At 44.0% G+C, this 16,374-nt stretch overlaps 1 protein-coding gene across 2 annotated transcripts in view; it reads left to right on the forward strand.

The window, feature by feature from the left end:
- Window positions 1-16,374, forward strand: part of LOC119172937 (cubilin) — a 284,534-nt gene that overhangs the window by 140,621 nt on the left and 127,539 nt on the right. For both annotated transcript variants that reach the window (XM_075893824.1, XM_075893825.1), the window contains exons 24-27: window positions 1,819-1,949; window positions 2,827-3,013; window positions 9,527-9,687; window positions 12,466-12,647. In XM_075893824.1, coding sequence (XP_075749939.1) covers window positions 1,819-1,949; window positions 2,827-3,013; window positions 9,527-9,687; window positions 12,466-12,647 — 661 coding nt within the window. The remainder of the gene's footprint in view (window positions 1-1,818; window positions 1,950-2,826; window positions 3,014-9,526; window positions 9,688-12,465; window positions 12,648-16,374) is intronic.

Genomic DNA, 16,374 nt, shown 5'->3' on the forward strand with positions numbered 1-16,374 from the left:
TTTCTTTTCAATTTTCAAGCGCCATTTTACTTAAACTGCTCCGCACTAAGGCGGAGCATTTCTCTTGGCGCGAGCACGCGCTCACGGGGCTACAATCGGCTACGCTGCATGTGGTTCTGCGTGCGTTACGCCCAGCAACAACGACAGCATATGACGAAGCGGCTCGTTTCCTCACTTTCTCTCGATTTTTGTCTTTCTCTGTCTTTCACATTTTCTTAACTTTCTCTGCTTCTTTTTCGCTCTTCTTCGTTTCTATTTCTTTTTCGGTCTTCCTCTCTTTTTTTTTTCTAATTCTTCTATATCTTTATCTCTCTAGCCTTTTCCTTCATTTCTCTATATTTTCTCGTTCTCTTTGTTTCTACCACTTCCTCACTTTCTCTCTTCAGTTTTCTTTCTCTGTCCTTTTAGTTTTCCTGCTTTGTCCGTGCTTCACTTCGCAAAGCGGAGTTGTCATTTAACGCTCGCACCTGCGTTACTCGTTACGTGGGGATGAGGACCTCACAGAGCACGAATCGAGCTCAGCCTTCAAGCTCTTCTCATATCAGCTTCAATTTTGGACTGTCCAGAGTGCGTGCGATGGGGCAGTTAAGCTAGGTCTAACTCTCCCAACGCGGGTGCGGCGTGCGCGGTGTCGCCCTAAGGGGTTCTTCGGATCCTTAAATGAAGTTCTTCCGACTGTACTGGCTTTACTCGGCAGTGGGGCTTGCTAAATTCCAGTGGCGCATGCCCAGCTGTGTTTTTTTTTTTTTTGCGAACACCAAAGTTCTTACGGTCGGCCGAAACCGTGCCATGGGCAAGTCGAGCATGAAATATTAGCCTGTGTGCAAGCGGCACTGCCCCTTAAGCCTTTGCGTATAAGTGAGTAAGAAAAATAATTTAGCCTAATATTCCGAATTTGAGTAGGATGGTTACATGGGTAGAGCGTGCTGAACATTTCGTATTATGCGTGAATGAACGTGCATGGAGAAATACAGACCAATTTGTCCCATCTATAATAATTGACTGCAAAATACAAATTTATATTTACTAATACGCAGAACAGCAACAAAGGCATATTCGTGGCTGCTTACACTATTTCTAGTACACCGACGAACAGAGAGACAGAGAGAGAGAGAGAAAGAGAGAGAGAGAAAGAGAGAGAGAGTAGAAATTTATTTAAAGAAAAAAAGGGAAGGGGTATCTTAAGGAGTCTATGGCTGAGGCCCTACGACCAGGGCTCCCTCCACTGGACGTAACCTCCCGGCAGACTCGATCCAGGAGTGCGAGCTGCATTTCCGTGTCAGAGCTGGTGATTTATGCCTCTCACTACTCCGTATTATGTGTTAAGGGCTTGCAAGACAATTGGATGTGTTGTGGTACGGCGATAGGTAGACTCTACAGCGCATCATGTGGCTTCGATAGATCAGGAGCAAGGCACGTGTTCACATGCGTTACTTTTTTATTAAATAAGGCAGTACCTACAGACTATCACTGCCAACGGCCGCAAGCAGAAAGCTCATGCCTGCTTGTAGCATATTCACAGTGGCGCATTTTATTTTTCTCCGCCGTAGCGCTCAGCAAATCCCTGTTGAAAGTCTGTTAATTCGGTCGTCCGGGAGTGAGATTGCGTTCGTATTTACTTTGTAACTTGTCCTTAAAACCTTAAAACAAAATAAACAATACCAATTTCCAGCGCACAAGCCATCGCTCCTTTGGAAATTGAGCATACACCCTCGCATAATACATATTCGATGACTTTACTTAGCTCTATGATTACTTTAGATACATTGCCCTCATAGAGCGATAAGGGAACGTGACGAGAGCTTGTCAACTGTGCAGATTCTGCGGGCTCAAGACTCCACCCACATTGACGTCATCAGGGCGGCAGCTAGAAGTGATCTTCCGCACCGACGACAGCGTCACGCGAGAAGGCTTCCTTGCGCACTTCATTTTCCTCAATGAGAGAACGGGTTCGTACATTCCTTCGGCCATGTCTTTCACAACGGACTTGTACTGTCAATTGCAATACTTCTATGTACTTTTCGTAGATGTTCCTTGTGACAGCATAGAAACCTAATGAATACAGTAGTGGAAGGAAAGTTCAAGTGGAAAGTTTTTTGCATTTAATTGCGCAGAACAAAGTAACGCCGAATTCGCCAGAACCTCAGCTTTATTGAGTTAAATGTTCACGTAATCTGTAAAATGTTTCATGAATTATTGATAAAAATTTCACATTTGCTCTTAAGAACATTCAGTTCGATAGGCTTGCTTGTGATGACAAGTTTTAGTTTTTACGGGTAAATAATGACTGTTTTCAACAAAAAATGTTTAGTGGGTGGTTTTTTTAGTTTACATATCTTCTGCGCGGGTTGATACTACAATTTTGGTTTTTTTTTTTCCGCTGTGGTGTCATCTTGTGCTTTATATCTAAGTTGATTTCTAGGCGCATGACAAGTGCAAGATTACGAGCCATGAACAAAGGACATCAATGATAAATGAACTGCATGCTACTGTGTTGAATGAACCATGAAGTGGCACAAGGCTAAACTTACTGCTTGTGGGTAATAGTTATGTGTTCTCTGCATTGTTCGGCATCACATGTCTCACTTTAATCTCTAACAGTACAAATATTACGTGGCTAACGACACGCTTTGAAACTGCAATAAAAGCAAAATATGACAGTGTGGTAGTCGTAAAACTGAGGAAAGCTACGATTCGAAGTTGTAATTCAGGGTTTTTTTTTTATGATCTTAGTGGTGCTGGTAAAATCTTACGCCATGTGTTTCCCCCATTAGCAAGACTTGAACGTGAGCATGCTTAGCGTATGTCTTGCTGTGGCCTTCGCAGCCTGCGGTGGCGACTACTACCTGTCCCAAGGTGTCGTCCGGTCGCCTCTCTATCCACGTGCTTATCTAAGCGACCGAGACTGCTCCTGGGTGCTGCACGTTCCCGATGGCCGCCAGATCAGGCTCAACTTCACGCACTTCGAGATCGCCAGCGACCCGTCCTGTCGGCCCAGCTACCTCGAGATCCTGTGAGTGCTGCTATTCAGCGTCGAACACACTACTGTACAAGGCAGGCCACAGCGAATGAACTTCAAATGAGGTGGTGCAGTGTTTGCGTTCCGCTGCTCACATTATGCTATTGTAAATTGCCCACACTTTCGTATTTCTGTCGGTAAGCTTAGAAAGCATAAACTGTTTTCTAATACATTGAACAACAACATTTTTAACAGTCATAAGAACAGTAATCCCACACTCGGACTATTACTGTTTATTTGCGCCAAACAATCGTCATTTGTGATCAATATCATGAGTTCCCTGAAATTTCCGTTCATTACTTCTACCTAAAAGGAAACTTCATTACGGCTTAGTTGGTATACAACTGCGAATCAAACTTACCAACTTCATCACAATGCTCGTGTCTGTATCTTCTTTTGTTTGTGGAGCTTGTTCTGTGTTTGCGGTGGTAATTTTAATTCCGTCTTTTCCTTACTTCGGGAGGAGTAAATTAAGGTCCTGCACACGCAGTGAGACGTCAAGTAAAGTTAAAGGGCTTGAACTACAAGTTTTATTAAAAAAGAAAAAAACGTGGTGAATTCTCCCTCATAGGAGTCGTCCCGCCGCGGTGATAAAGTAAGTGGCTAAGGTACTCGGCTGCTGACCCGCAGGTAGCGGGATGGAATCCCGGCGGCGGCGGTGGCTGCATTTCCGACGGAGGCGGAAATGTTGTAGGCCTGTGTGGTCAGATTTGGGTGCACGTTCAACAAACCCAGGTGGTCGACATTCCCGGAACCCTACACTACAGCGTCTCTCATACACATATGGTGGTTTTGGGGCGTTAAACTCTACATGCCATAATCATCCGTCATAGGAATTGCTTTAACGCGAAAGTTAATGGTACCTTCAAAGGTATAGTTCATAGTATATCGTACATCAATGTCTGAGATCTTGCACAATGTCGACTAGATGTGGCTACGCCATCATCCATCCGAATAAAGGCAAAAATATTATAATATATCCTTTATCGTAACTTAAGCAGCTAGTATACACTCGGACATTTCATATGCTGAACTACATACAGAGATGGCCTCAACAAAATCATAACGCTGATACCTTCATTCAAAGCATTGGAAAAAACGTCAAGATTTACGTTCCCGTATTTAAGAGGGTAACTTCACCCGTGTTGATGCATATGAGAAAACAATTCAGGAACGCGATATGCAGAACTCACAGCTTGAGCCGTGAACGCAGAGTGGTTTCACTTACTGCTGAAGTTCTCGCTGCACCAAGCACTGCGCGAGTTTCGCTGTTTACGTTATTGCCTTTCCGCGCTGCTTATTACACCAGTGTTACTAGTTGGGGGCTATCGCACTTGAATCAGTCGACGACGGTGAAACGTAGTTGGTGCATCATGCTAACATGACTTGAAAAATTGAATTGCTGCACAAACTTGAAGAAAAAAAGAAGGGAGACAGGAAAGAGCGCAGTGTCTCCCTTCTTTTTTTTTTTCAAGTTTGTGCAGCAATTCAACTTTTCAAGTATGAACCAACTAGTCTGCAAAAAAGTATTGCTAACATGACGCGAAAGGCAAAACACGTAGCAGCATCTTCGCTGAACCCAATAATCGATTACGGTGTTATGCACCTACAATTATGCAGCGAAAGCATCCATCGGGCTTGAGCAATCGAACCGCTCTTTGACGGCATTCGTCAGGGTAATGGTGCAGTACTTCACTGCTTCCAGACGCGACATCACCCCGCCATTGCAAATCACTGATAAAGGAAGGTATGTGAGATATAAGGCGTGTATGACAAACTCGCGCGTGTGCGTTTGTAGCGCAGTGAATTTTGTTCTGATGTCTAAATAGATCAACAAATTTTTTCTTGTTTTTCTTTTGTCATCTGTCTGTGTACAGTTTACCATGTGTGCCCAATTTTATTATGTGTATATTCTTTGTGTTTACTTTATCAAAAAAAATGGTGTAAATGAAGCCTAGGTAAACACTGAGGTAAAGCCTATTCTTTCTTTAGAGAAAGTTTGTGTGTGGGCAAGCTGACGGGCATGCTGCCAAATGAAGATCCCTTTCAGACGATAGTTACAGCGCGAGAACAAAACGACGACACAGAGACAAGAAGGACACGAAAGACACGAGCGCTCGTGTCTTTCGTGTCCTTCTTGTCTCTGTGTCGTTGTTTTGTTCTCGCGCTATAACTATCGTCATGCCATACCAACTAGCCCAAGCTGCCACAATCCCTTTCAGAATTTTACGACATACGCGTCTTGTATCACGCATACGTGGTTCACAGTTTATCACCTACATAACTCTATTATATACATCAAACCTCGTTAGTCCGGGTTCCGGAGGACCTCCGAATTCTCCAAACAAACAAAATGCTCAACTAGTGAAAGTATGATGAAATAATCAATTACTTCCCGTTATATCAATACTTTTTTCGTTTTATGGATATGTAAACTAGTATGTAATTTTCGCAAGAAAATTGCTTACAAGAAAGCTTGTGAAAATTGCTGCTTTTAAGCCGCAGTTATTGTAATTCGTGACATCGGTACAAATGTGAGCCCGGCTCGAGGGGTTTTTGAGACATCTGTCCTATAGGCCGAAATGGCCTGTAAACCTACCCCTTATTACATACCGCCATCACAAACACCACCACGTACATGTGACGATATCTTTCTTGTTCAAGAAATGGGTGGAAATTGATCGTCCGTTTATCCCAATGCGCCCAGCGTATGTCACGCCAGTGTCAAGACCGCCGCTAAAGCTTTTCCTAAACAGCTTCAACCATGTTGGAGTGGTCCAAGCTAGCAGGTCTGAAGGCACTGCCACGGCCTATACGTCCCCAGTAGAATCGAAACTGGGGAGCCACGCATATGCTGCAGAATAAACTAGCCTTACTAATGAACATTCATGGATGATGATTATGCAGATGTGAATGCATAAGGCGAAAAAGAAATTACTGAGTACCTCGGTTTTGTATCCAGTCGCTATCTGCGCGATCATATTAGGCGCCCACGCACTTGACCTACGAGTCAAGTCGAAAAGAAAATGAATTCCCCACTGCCTCTGAATCCTTGGTCTCCTACAACACAGCTGTGGTACGATTGTGGATGTTGACCACGCAAGCCTGCAGGCCTGCGGCCGTTTCAATTGTTCGTGAACGCTGTTTTCGCTCATTTACGTCGTACATATGCGGTGCTCCATGCTTGGCGAGCTCCTAAAATCATCAGTATTATTCGGGTAGCTGCCAAATATGGCGCAACTGACGAGAGCTTAATAATAGGGTATGAAAAACATTGTTTACATTCGTGGAGGCTTGGGCTGACAAGTCACTGGCCGCTCCCAAGTCGTGAGTGATACAGGCCTAGCCTCTCAGCCTCGTCGTACATGGACCCGTTGGACTGGTCATATATGTGTTTTCAAATTCGGACAGCGTAGCCGAGGATTCCACTTGGACGATGTAATGTCTTCGTCAACCAGTAACGCTGCGCTACCATAAGAATGTGATCTAAGCTAGCAATGTCTGAATAGAGCACGCAAGTATTTGACGTCTGAATTTCTGGATAGACCTTGGGCTAGAGTGCGGGACTGGAATATACCCCGACGAGAGCTTGATGTCATTAAGAGGGCCCTGAAACACTTTTTGAGCATAGTCAGAAAATGCGGCCGATTGGTAGTAGAGGCTCCCGACAACACGTGAGACAAATATTATAGCGCAGCATGCGGCCTGGAATTCGCAATAAATTATCAAACTCAGCTAAAATTGCTTTCTCTTCTCTCGCCCGAAAATCACTAATAAGCCCGAATAAACCCGAAAATCACTCGTACTAAACCCATCTATCAGCCTTGGCTGATTTGAACATGGTGCGCTCGCTCGTTACAGAGATCGCCGCCGGAGGCCGTCACTTGTCCACGCGTGTGCGCACGATCGCACTGAGAGCAGTGTATTCGAAGAAAAAAAAAAGAAAAAGAAGTGCTCAAGTTCACAAGGCGCAATTAAAGGCAGCGTCTCCTGCGCCGTGCGGCGTATCAGCCAGCCCCACACAGAAGTGGCTCCTGCGCCGCACGAAAGTGATGTCACTCTAAAAATCGTTACCTACAGCTCTTTAAATGTATAAGTTATAAATGTACATAGCGTTACACCTACAAAAAATTCACTAATCAGGTGTTTGACGAGTCAATCATCATATATTTTTTAATTAAATAGATAATACGAGTATTTTAAATACAGGGGGCACCATAGGCGCTGCGGTTGCGAAAGGTAAACAGCGCGAGATGGTAGCTGCCGGCGATGTGTGTGAGGTGAAAACTCCGACGAAATCATGGTCATGGCCAAGACCGCCCCCAAGGAGGACCGGAGACCCTGTGTCGTCGCTGCTTTATGTGATTGCTAAATGCCCAGTTGAACCTGAAGGTGGGAGCTAGCACGGCCGTCCATCGCGCCGCAGCTTCATCCGAGTGTGTGCGTCATAAAGTTTCTCAGTATGAAGTGCGGATTATTGTTGTTGGATGTACTGCATTTTATAGATTGCAATGCCAAACGTGGTGTTGCCAAAAGTGAAAGTGTACTTGCTGCCGAGTTTCGCTTGTCGCAAAGGAGAAGGTCAACGATGAAATAAATGTTTCTGCACAGTTCAGGTGGAACTGACCGGACGCACATGCATGAAACCCCAGTGCGTCGGCGAAGTGTTCATACGATGTATGGAAACAACTTTATTGTAGTGTTCTTGCGAAGCTTGTGATCTCCGAAGGCCAAAGCTTCTGCATTGCCGGCTGTTTTGTTAAGCGCCAACACGAACGGCTGTTCTCATCCGTTGCTACGTAAATGCACCCGTGCTTTCACAGGCTGTGCGTGTTATCCAGCAAAGCAGACAAGCTGTTTTGTAGTTAGATGTGCTAACGCCGTCAGCACTTGCCCTTGGACATCGTTTATCAAGTGCTCATTGCTTGGATCATTGCGGTGGCACGTCAGTATTTTGAAGCGCACTGCCGGTTACTTCGTCAGGTGATGGTACACTGAGCAACATAAAAAAAAAATTTCCTGAGACTACGTTGCAGTGCGCCTTTCTGCCATCAAAACATTTATAAACCTTGGAAATCAATACTCCTGACAGCTGTGCCGTAAAAACCAATTCAGCCAGCTGCATTTGAGTTTTTCGTGTCATTTTGCATCTCACCGATTAAGAGCACTAATTCGCCAAACACTTTATTTTAATAAATGTAGTCAAATCTGCGAGAGTCTTGAAACATCCATTATTAAAGGGCTTGTGGACAGGACCACCACTAGCAGCAAGTCAAGCTGGCGGGAGGCCGATGAGGAGGCGCAAATGTTAAAACAATGCATGCGCGAACAAAAAAAGCAAAAGTACCAAAACCTGCAATGGGGCTCGAACTACCGACCTCACCAGTTCTTGCCGGTCTAACCAACTACGCCACAAATGGCAATCGATTCGGTACGATTAACAAGCCGGTTTTGTATTGTTGTCACGCTGGACCTAACTAACATTTCCTTTTTTACTATTACGTTTGGACGATATATTTACGTTGGTGTCTAGTGGTACGTCTAGTCATTACGTCTCGACGTACCACTAGACACTCCGACTATTCAAACGAAGCGCCTAACCGGTAAAGTGCATGACGTCACTTCCGCGCGACGCAGCAGCCGTTTCTGTGTGGGGGTGGCTCGTGTGCCGCGTGGCGCAGCAGTCTCTGCCGACGTTTTTTGTTTGCCCCACCCATTCTTCCCTGCTTAGCTTCCAGCGCTTTTGTCGGGACGAGAGAAGAGAGAATGCGATTGCAGCGTGTGACAAATCATTGTAACTCCGCTCGTACGGGACACATTCTAAAATTTTTTGCGTCGTTGAATTTGTGAGGCAATACGCTTTTACAGTGAATTAATTGCATGGTTACTAAAATTTTTTAGGGCCCCTTTAAACAATACATTGACTTGTATATACTACATAACGACAATGAAAACGTTTGACTTTATAGATATTCTTAGACAGGAAAGGCGTTTATTATTATTTTTTTGCTCAGTTGACTTGAGCATGACCTACTCTGCAATTGGTTCAAATGATTCTTAATTCTAATTAACGCTCTAATGACTGTCAGCAATTAAAAAATTTCAGACTTTATGATTTGCCCGACTCTAGTTCGCAGTGAGTCAGTGTCATTCAGCACAGGAGCATCGTCGTCATCATGATGAACTTGCTGTTTAGCTATCTCGCATGTTCTTGTCATTTTTTCACGTTGCACCACAACAATGTGCTTGCCGCGACGAGAGAACACGTCTGAATTATCAGACTCCCCGGAGTTAACGAAGGTTTGATTACCGAACATTTACAGTATTTTTGCTCAGTTCTGCATACAGAATCAAAAATTACTCACCGTTCAACACAGTATGTTCATTCAACCTTCATTCTTAATGTGACAGGTAACAATGTAGCTAGCCTATAGTATTTTCTGTTCTGGAACGTCCTTGCGGTGCTTCATGTGGCTGTCTTTTTCTCGTTTTCCTTCCTTTCGCAAGGAACGGTGGCCAAGCGACGTCACCGCTGGCAGGCCGCTTCTGCCAGCGCAACGCGCCTTCAAACTTTGTCTCTGACACCAACACTCTCCGACTGCACTTTGTGAGCGGAAGCAATCAGCGGGCTTCGGGATTCGAAATCTACTACGACAGCGCACTGACAGGTAAGTCGTAAGCGTATAGTGTGTAGCTATAGACGGTCGATTCTCAAGCATATATCACCCGTGTAAACCAACGCTATTAGGAAGTTAGTCGCACAGTTAAAAGAGTGATGCGCTTGAAAGTGTGCATTTGTTAGAGTAGGGAAATCAAAGCAGCTTTATTGTGCAACCTCACAATTTCGCGTATAGAAAAATATTGGAAGATCCCACGTACGGTGGGAATCGATAATATGCGAAGTACAAATGAGTAAGGGTGATAGGTCACTTTAAAATCACCACAAAATAGAGGCAGAAATAAATTATGCCGTACATGATTTTCAAGTCAATAATATCATATTTGTACGTTTAATTTACCTTCATCATCTATTAACGTCACCTGACAGCAACTTTGGTACATATGGAGCTAGTGAAACGGCCGCGAGGGTGCTAAGAGCGTATCATGTAGTCATGTTTTACATGAAATCCATATCAGGATTATCAAATTTGGACGTGTCATTTACATTCGTCCTCCATTCTCGTCACGTAATACCAAAATGGGGAACTAATGAAACGGCCTCGAGAACGCTATGAGCGTAGCATGTAGTCATGTTTTACATGAAACGCGCATTATGATTATCAGGTTTGGACGTGTCATATACGTTCGTCGTCTATTTACTTCCCGTGATACCAAATTTGGTATATTTGGAGCAAGCGCAACCATGGTGAGCGCGTCATGAAGGACCCAATATTCTCCAACGCAACGTTGACGCACGCGCACGCTGGGCGCTGTGACACCATGCTAGCAAAACGCGAGCACTCTATAGGGTGGCGCCAGGCGCGACCGCCGCAACCAGCGTTCGTCGGCGCGGCCAGGTGACAACCGGCGCGAAATGCGACATGTCAATGGGCAGATCCACTGATCTCTACTAGGGGGATATTGGTGGCTTGCATTACATCAGCGGCGTGACGCGATAAAACCAACGCCGGCACACACGTGCGCCGGCTCACGTCGAAGTGTACTGGCGCCTTGAGTGTGGCGTGTATTTATATTCTTACATGACACGCATCTTATGATTATCATGTTTGCATCAGTCACATACCTTCGTCATTCATTCACATTACGTAATACCAAATTTCGGTATATGTGAAGGTAGCGAAACGGCCGCGAGCGCATCAAGAGTGTGACATGAAGTCATGTTGTTACAAGACACGCATGTTGTGATTGTCATGTTTGGATGTGTCATTTACCTATGTCGTCCACTCGCGTCACGTAATACCAAATTTGGTACATGTAAAGCTAGCGAAACGGCCGTGAGCACATCATTAGCGTAGCATGTAGTCATGTTTTTACATGACACGCGTCTCATGATTTTGATGTTAGGGTCTGTCGCTTGTGTTTGCCACGCAGCCATGTCATACCACACCAGTTTTGCAACATATCACGTGAGTGAAACCAACGCAAGAGCAGCAAGACCATGCCATGTAAATCATGACATTCGACATACATGCCATGATTTTCATGTTATGACTAGTAGGTTATGGTCGCCATAAGGTCATGTTATGTCATACCAAGTTTGGTATCACTACCATTATCGAAACGGCCAGGAGAGCTAAAAGTCGTAGGCGGCTAGGTGATGATAGATAGATAGATAGATAGATAGATAGATAGATAGATAGATAGATAGATAGATAGATAGATAGATAGATAGATAGATAGATAGATAGATAGATAGATAGATAGATAGATAGATAGACAGACAGACAGACAGACAGACAGACAGACAGACAGACAGACAGACAGACAGACAGACAGACAGACAGACAGACAGACAGACAGACAGACAGACAGACAGACAGACAGACAGACAGACAGACAGACAGACAGACAGACAGACAGACAGACAGACAGATAGATAGATAGATAGATAGATAGATAGATAGATAGATAGATAGATAGATAGATAGATAGATAGATAGATAGATAGATAGATAGATAGATAGATAGATAGATAGATAGATAGATAGATAGATAGATAGATAGATAGATAGATAGATAGATAGATAGATAGATAGATAGATAGATAGATAGATAGATAGATAGATAGATAGATAGATAGATAGATAGATAGATAGATAGATAGATAGATAGATAGATAGATAGATAGATAGATAGATAGACAGATAGATACGCTCAAAGTCGCCGAAGCTTGCTAAGAAATGCCTCTCATACAAAAATGAAGCTGGTACATGATAAGAATCTATCAAACGCATAAAGCACGAGGAGGAAGTGGCTTCTGATGAAGTTCACTTGTGAACGCTAGACGTGCTCCCTTGTCGGTATTTTTTTTCTTTTGTGCTGCTGAATGTTACGTGCAACAGCTAACCATCAGAGGCTTTTTCTGGGGTCAAAATAAAACATGCTTGTGTTTCATAAGATGATTAACCCTCTGACGGGACCAAAAGCAGCACTCTTTCAAGGAAGAGAGCTGTGCGTGTGTACCCACATGTGCAACAATTGAATCCTGGTGTCCAGTATACCGGGCATGGTTATCCTGTGAAAACTGTTGTGCTTACAGCCTTCTTTATTTCTTTGTGCTTTTCAGTGGTCTCTTCACCAGAAAAGATCCCTAAAAATGTTTGTTCTGCCCTGGAAATACTTCGGCCTGAAAAAAAAATATGCTAAATACCTCTCTTAAAAGCTGCTGAAGCGGCTCAGCAGTGTTTCACGTATCAGCGAGAATTTGTGACTCAACTAGTTTCGCAATGTACGAGAATTCGAACTGTGATGACTTCACTGCACAGGCTGCGGTGGTACTACGGGCGGCGCCACCGGCAGTATCGTGTCGCCCAACTACCCGCAGCCGTACGGCCACCACGCCGAGTGTAGATGGAACATACACGCCAACGAGGGCTCACGCATTTCTCTCGCCGTCGTCGACATGGACATCGAAAGACACATACGATGCCGGTACGACGCACTGGAGGTACGTAACTCGTTTTCTTGACGCCTTAACATGATCCTCACCTGCCAAAATTATTGAGAGATAAAGTTCATTTCACGAGGATTTAAATTTGGGCATGTTAGAATTGGTTATGCTTTTTTTAAGCGGGTAGAGCAAAAAAGTACAACCCACACATAATAAGTCACAATCACAATAAGTACAACACACGACACAGCAGCTTCACACAACTCTCTTTATTATAAAGAATGCACACTATTTGAATTATGACCAAGTACCAGGCGCTTTTAAATAATTGGTTGCCCCCCTCTCAAAATCAAAAACAGGGCAAAATATTTTTCCCTGCGAAGTTTTGAAACAGGTAGGAAAGTGGTGATTACATGCGCGTTCTTTTACTGTATTGAAACGATTGAGGAAAAAAATGGCATCAAAGAGCATTAACGTCACCTAGTTCGCTGCAGTGTCGTGTTCTTTTACGCACTAGGTTGGTTTAAAAAATATTTAACTGATTCGTGCGTTTCCCCGTGTTTTTCTCCGATAAGTTTCCCCTCGCACAACTTAATGATTCACGGGGTATTTATTTGTGTTGATTCTCAGAAACTGTTATCCCAGACGGTGTAAAAATCGCACGAAAACGCACGGTTCGCTCTGTGTCAGTGTAATCACTCAAGGGTATGACGGTATAGGTACTAAAGTGCCTATATCATCAATGACTATCGGACAGTCTATCGTGTGCTTCTTGTGGTTCCAAGACTTGGACAACCTATTCAAAAGTGTCCTGCATTCGTTAGGCAGCTAAGACGGCTAATTAACGAATATACCCTGATTGGTCCTACGTGTGCGACACTTCAAGACAGCTGGTGTCCGAGAGTGGGTGCTGGCGGACGTCATCAGACCCGTTCAGCCCTGCTAACCATCCTTAACTAAACTGATTCAGCCTCCCGCATAAAAACTTTTTTTAGTTTCTAATTACTCGTGTCCGAGCCTCCGTCGTTTGTTTACTTCGATGTCCTGAAGAGTAGGCAGGGGTTGTGTACCGTCTCGATAGCATTTGTAATCCTGCTGTGTCCGTACGTGCACGATATTCCATGTGATATAGAGACCAAGTCATCATAATATTTCTCAAAGATCGTAGTCTACTTTCACTGGGGCAAGTGGTTTCACAAACGAGGGAGCAAACGAAATTAAGTTTTGTTTACTTTCTGGACCAGCCTTAGCGTTACTGATGCTAAAATTAAGTAGCCTTTCGCTAGCGTAATTTTGTTCACGTCATTGTAACAGAGAACGTTAAGCCTGTTTGTGTTCTACGGCGTATGACACGATGTTGCGTTCGTTCTCAATGCGATGCATTAGCAGTTGGTCAACTAGTGAGAGATTTAGGACCAACTTCAAATAGCTTGCTGCGCAGCTTCAGGAACATTCGACCTGCGCAGAGTACAGCTAGTTCTTCCAACACTTTTGCGCCTACCTTAATTTTTTTTGTTATATCGCGTGCAATGAAGTGGTGATTTCTTCTCATGCAAACGATCTTGCTCTATATAGACTATCATTAGGTCCTGGAAAACAAATTACGCAAAATAAAAGAAACTGAAGTTTGCTCAAATCGGTTCTTCGTTTCTTAATTTTGCATGATGATTTCGTGGCTATTCATAACATCGCTTTTCAGTCCACTTCGTATTCACATGTTAATGACGTGATTCTAATATTTCTCATTTGTCAGTAAATTCAAATTGGGTGAAACAATATATGAAAATTTCTGACTTTCAGTATGTGAAAAAATGACTTTATAGGACTTCTGTTTCATCTCTGGATTTCTCGCTGCTCACAAGGAAATAAATGTTTAATAGAACTCTTATACGCAGAGCCTAATCCCATCTGCTGTCGGCAACACACAATTTCAGCAACTGGAGCGCAGCATTCAAGGGACCGACAACTAATTTTTTCAACCCAGTTTTTTTTTTTTTTTGATGCGACCGAAAGCCTACCCTTCGCAGTATTCGCAGCTGCAGTAGTTACTTCCAAAAGCATGTAGTTATTTTATGAGCAGTATTTTAGGGGCGAAGCTCCTTAAAGTGGCACCCGTTCGTCCCTCGTCGTAGTCGTAGTGCATAACCAGTCTTACGTTTTGACCTGCAAGTTGGTGCCGGTGGGAGATTTCTCCTGTGCGTTCTTGAACAATAAAAAATTCGCAGCGTGCGCGTTAACTAAAAGCCGAATTCTCCTGTCTCTCATTCCCTATTAGCAGTTATTGGCATGCACATTGAACACTATCTGACAAGAAAGGGTTGCTACGATATACTAGCTGGGCGTAAACTCCTTGGTTTTAGAAATGTTTAGCGAGCGTTGGGCCGCAGTGCCATGAATACAGTGAACTAGTATATACCATGAACTCGAGGTGGTTAAAGGTGGGAAGTAGACACGAAGCGCAAGCCGTAAGAAAGAGTGCGTGTGCCACCTCTCGTTTAGTCCTTGGAATATTCGCTGGGTGGCGGTGCTTCTATATGAGGAATATATGATGAAAAGATGCGAGATGGTGGTACTTGGAGTGTGGACTAAATGGACGAACGGACACACAGACAGAAGCATGGCCGGACGCACGGATGGCTGCATGGACGGATGGACGCATGGATGGACGCAGGGGCGGTTTCATGGACGAACGCAAGGACGGACGCATGGATGGACGTGCGGACGCCCGAACAGACGCACGCCGGGACGGACGGACGGACGCACGGATGGTCACACAGACGGACGCACGAACAGACAGAAGCTAGAACGAATGGACGGACGGATGCTTCGCTCCACTCTCCATCATTCACCCCGTGGATATGCTGCCATTTTTTATATGAAAACCGACACGCTTTTTGTCCAGCAACGCTGAGAACTGATAGCGATGCCGGTAGCCCTTCTGGTGACTTGTGCATGGTGTCATTGTTTTGTTTGTCTCAAGAGGTCCAGTAACTATGCTTAACTACATTTATTCTGAGCTTTACATCTATTTTCTGAAAATAACAGGCCGTTACAATGAGACGATGTGGCTTTACACAGCTTTTCTGTATTTTAACCGCGTTGCGTGTCCTTGCGCCCAAGGTTGATGCGCCTGTGTCGCGGATGGCTTGTCCCGTCTCTCGACTCACGAGCTAAATCAAGCCACCGAAAACGACACTGCGCGCCATTTCTGAGACTACGTGTATGTAAAAAAAAACCACATCACTCCAAAATCTTAGCAACCTGGAAACTACGTGAATGGTTTCATGTGCACGTAAAAAAAGTTTTTCAAGACGAGCTGGCGAGCGCGGGATCATTACATCTTGCCAAGAAAGGCTCACTTCATTGCGCCCTACTAACGCAGGTCTATAAGTACATTTTTATGTAGTAATGGCTTTTACCAAAAAAGGAGAGAAACAAACACTATTTTAATACCAACAACAAAAATAATTGATTTCGTACATTAGTTTATGGTCACGTTACAGAGCAGCTGCGATAATTAAAGTTTGTCTCCCCAGGTGGTGCCACAGGCTAATTTCACAATTTTAAATGAACAAATAAAAATATAGCTCCACTTCTAACAAGAAAAATACAGCTTGTTGGAGTCACTATGAGGGACAATTTTTACATCCATGCAGTCATCTCATTTCATGTGGGGCAGTTGTCGGTTCCTTTAAGAGAAAGTGTCGCGGTAATTGATTGATTTGTGGGGTTTAACGTCCCAAAACCACCATATAATTATGAGAGACGCCGTAGTGGAGGACTC

Source organism: Rhipicephalus microplus, chromosome 4 (assembly GCF_043290135.1).
Source record: "Rhipicephalus microplus isolate Deutch F79 chromosome 4, USDA_Rmic, whole genome shotgun sequence".
In the NCBI taxonomy this organism is placed as follows: domain Eukaryota; kingdom Metazoa; phylum Arthropoda; class Arachnida; order Ixodida; family Ixodidae; genus Rhipicephalus; species Rhipicephalus microplus.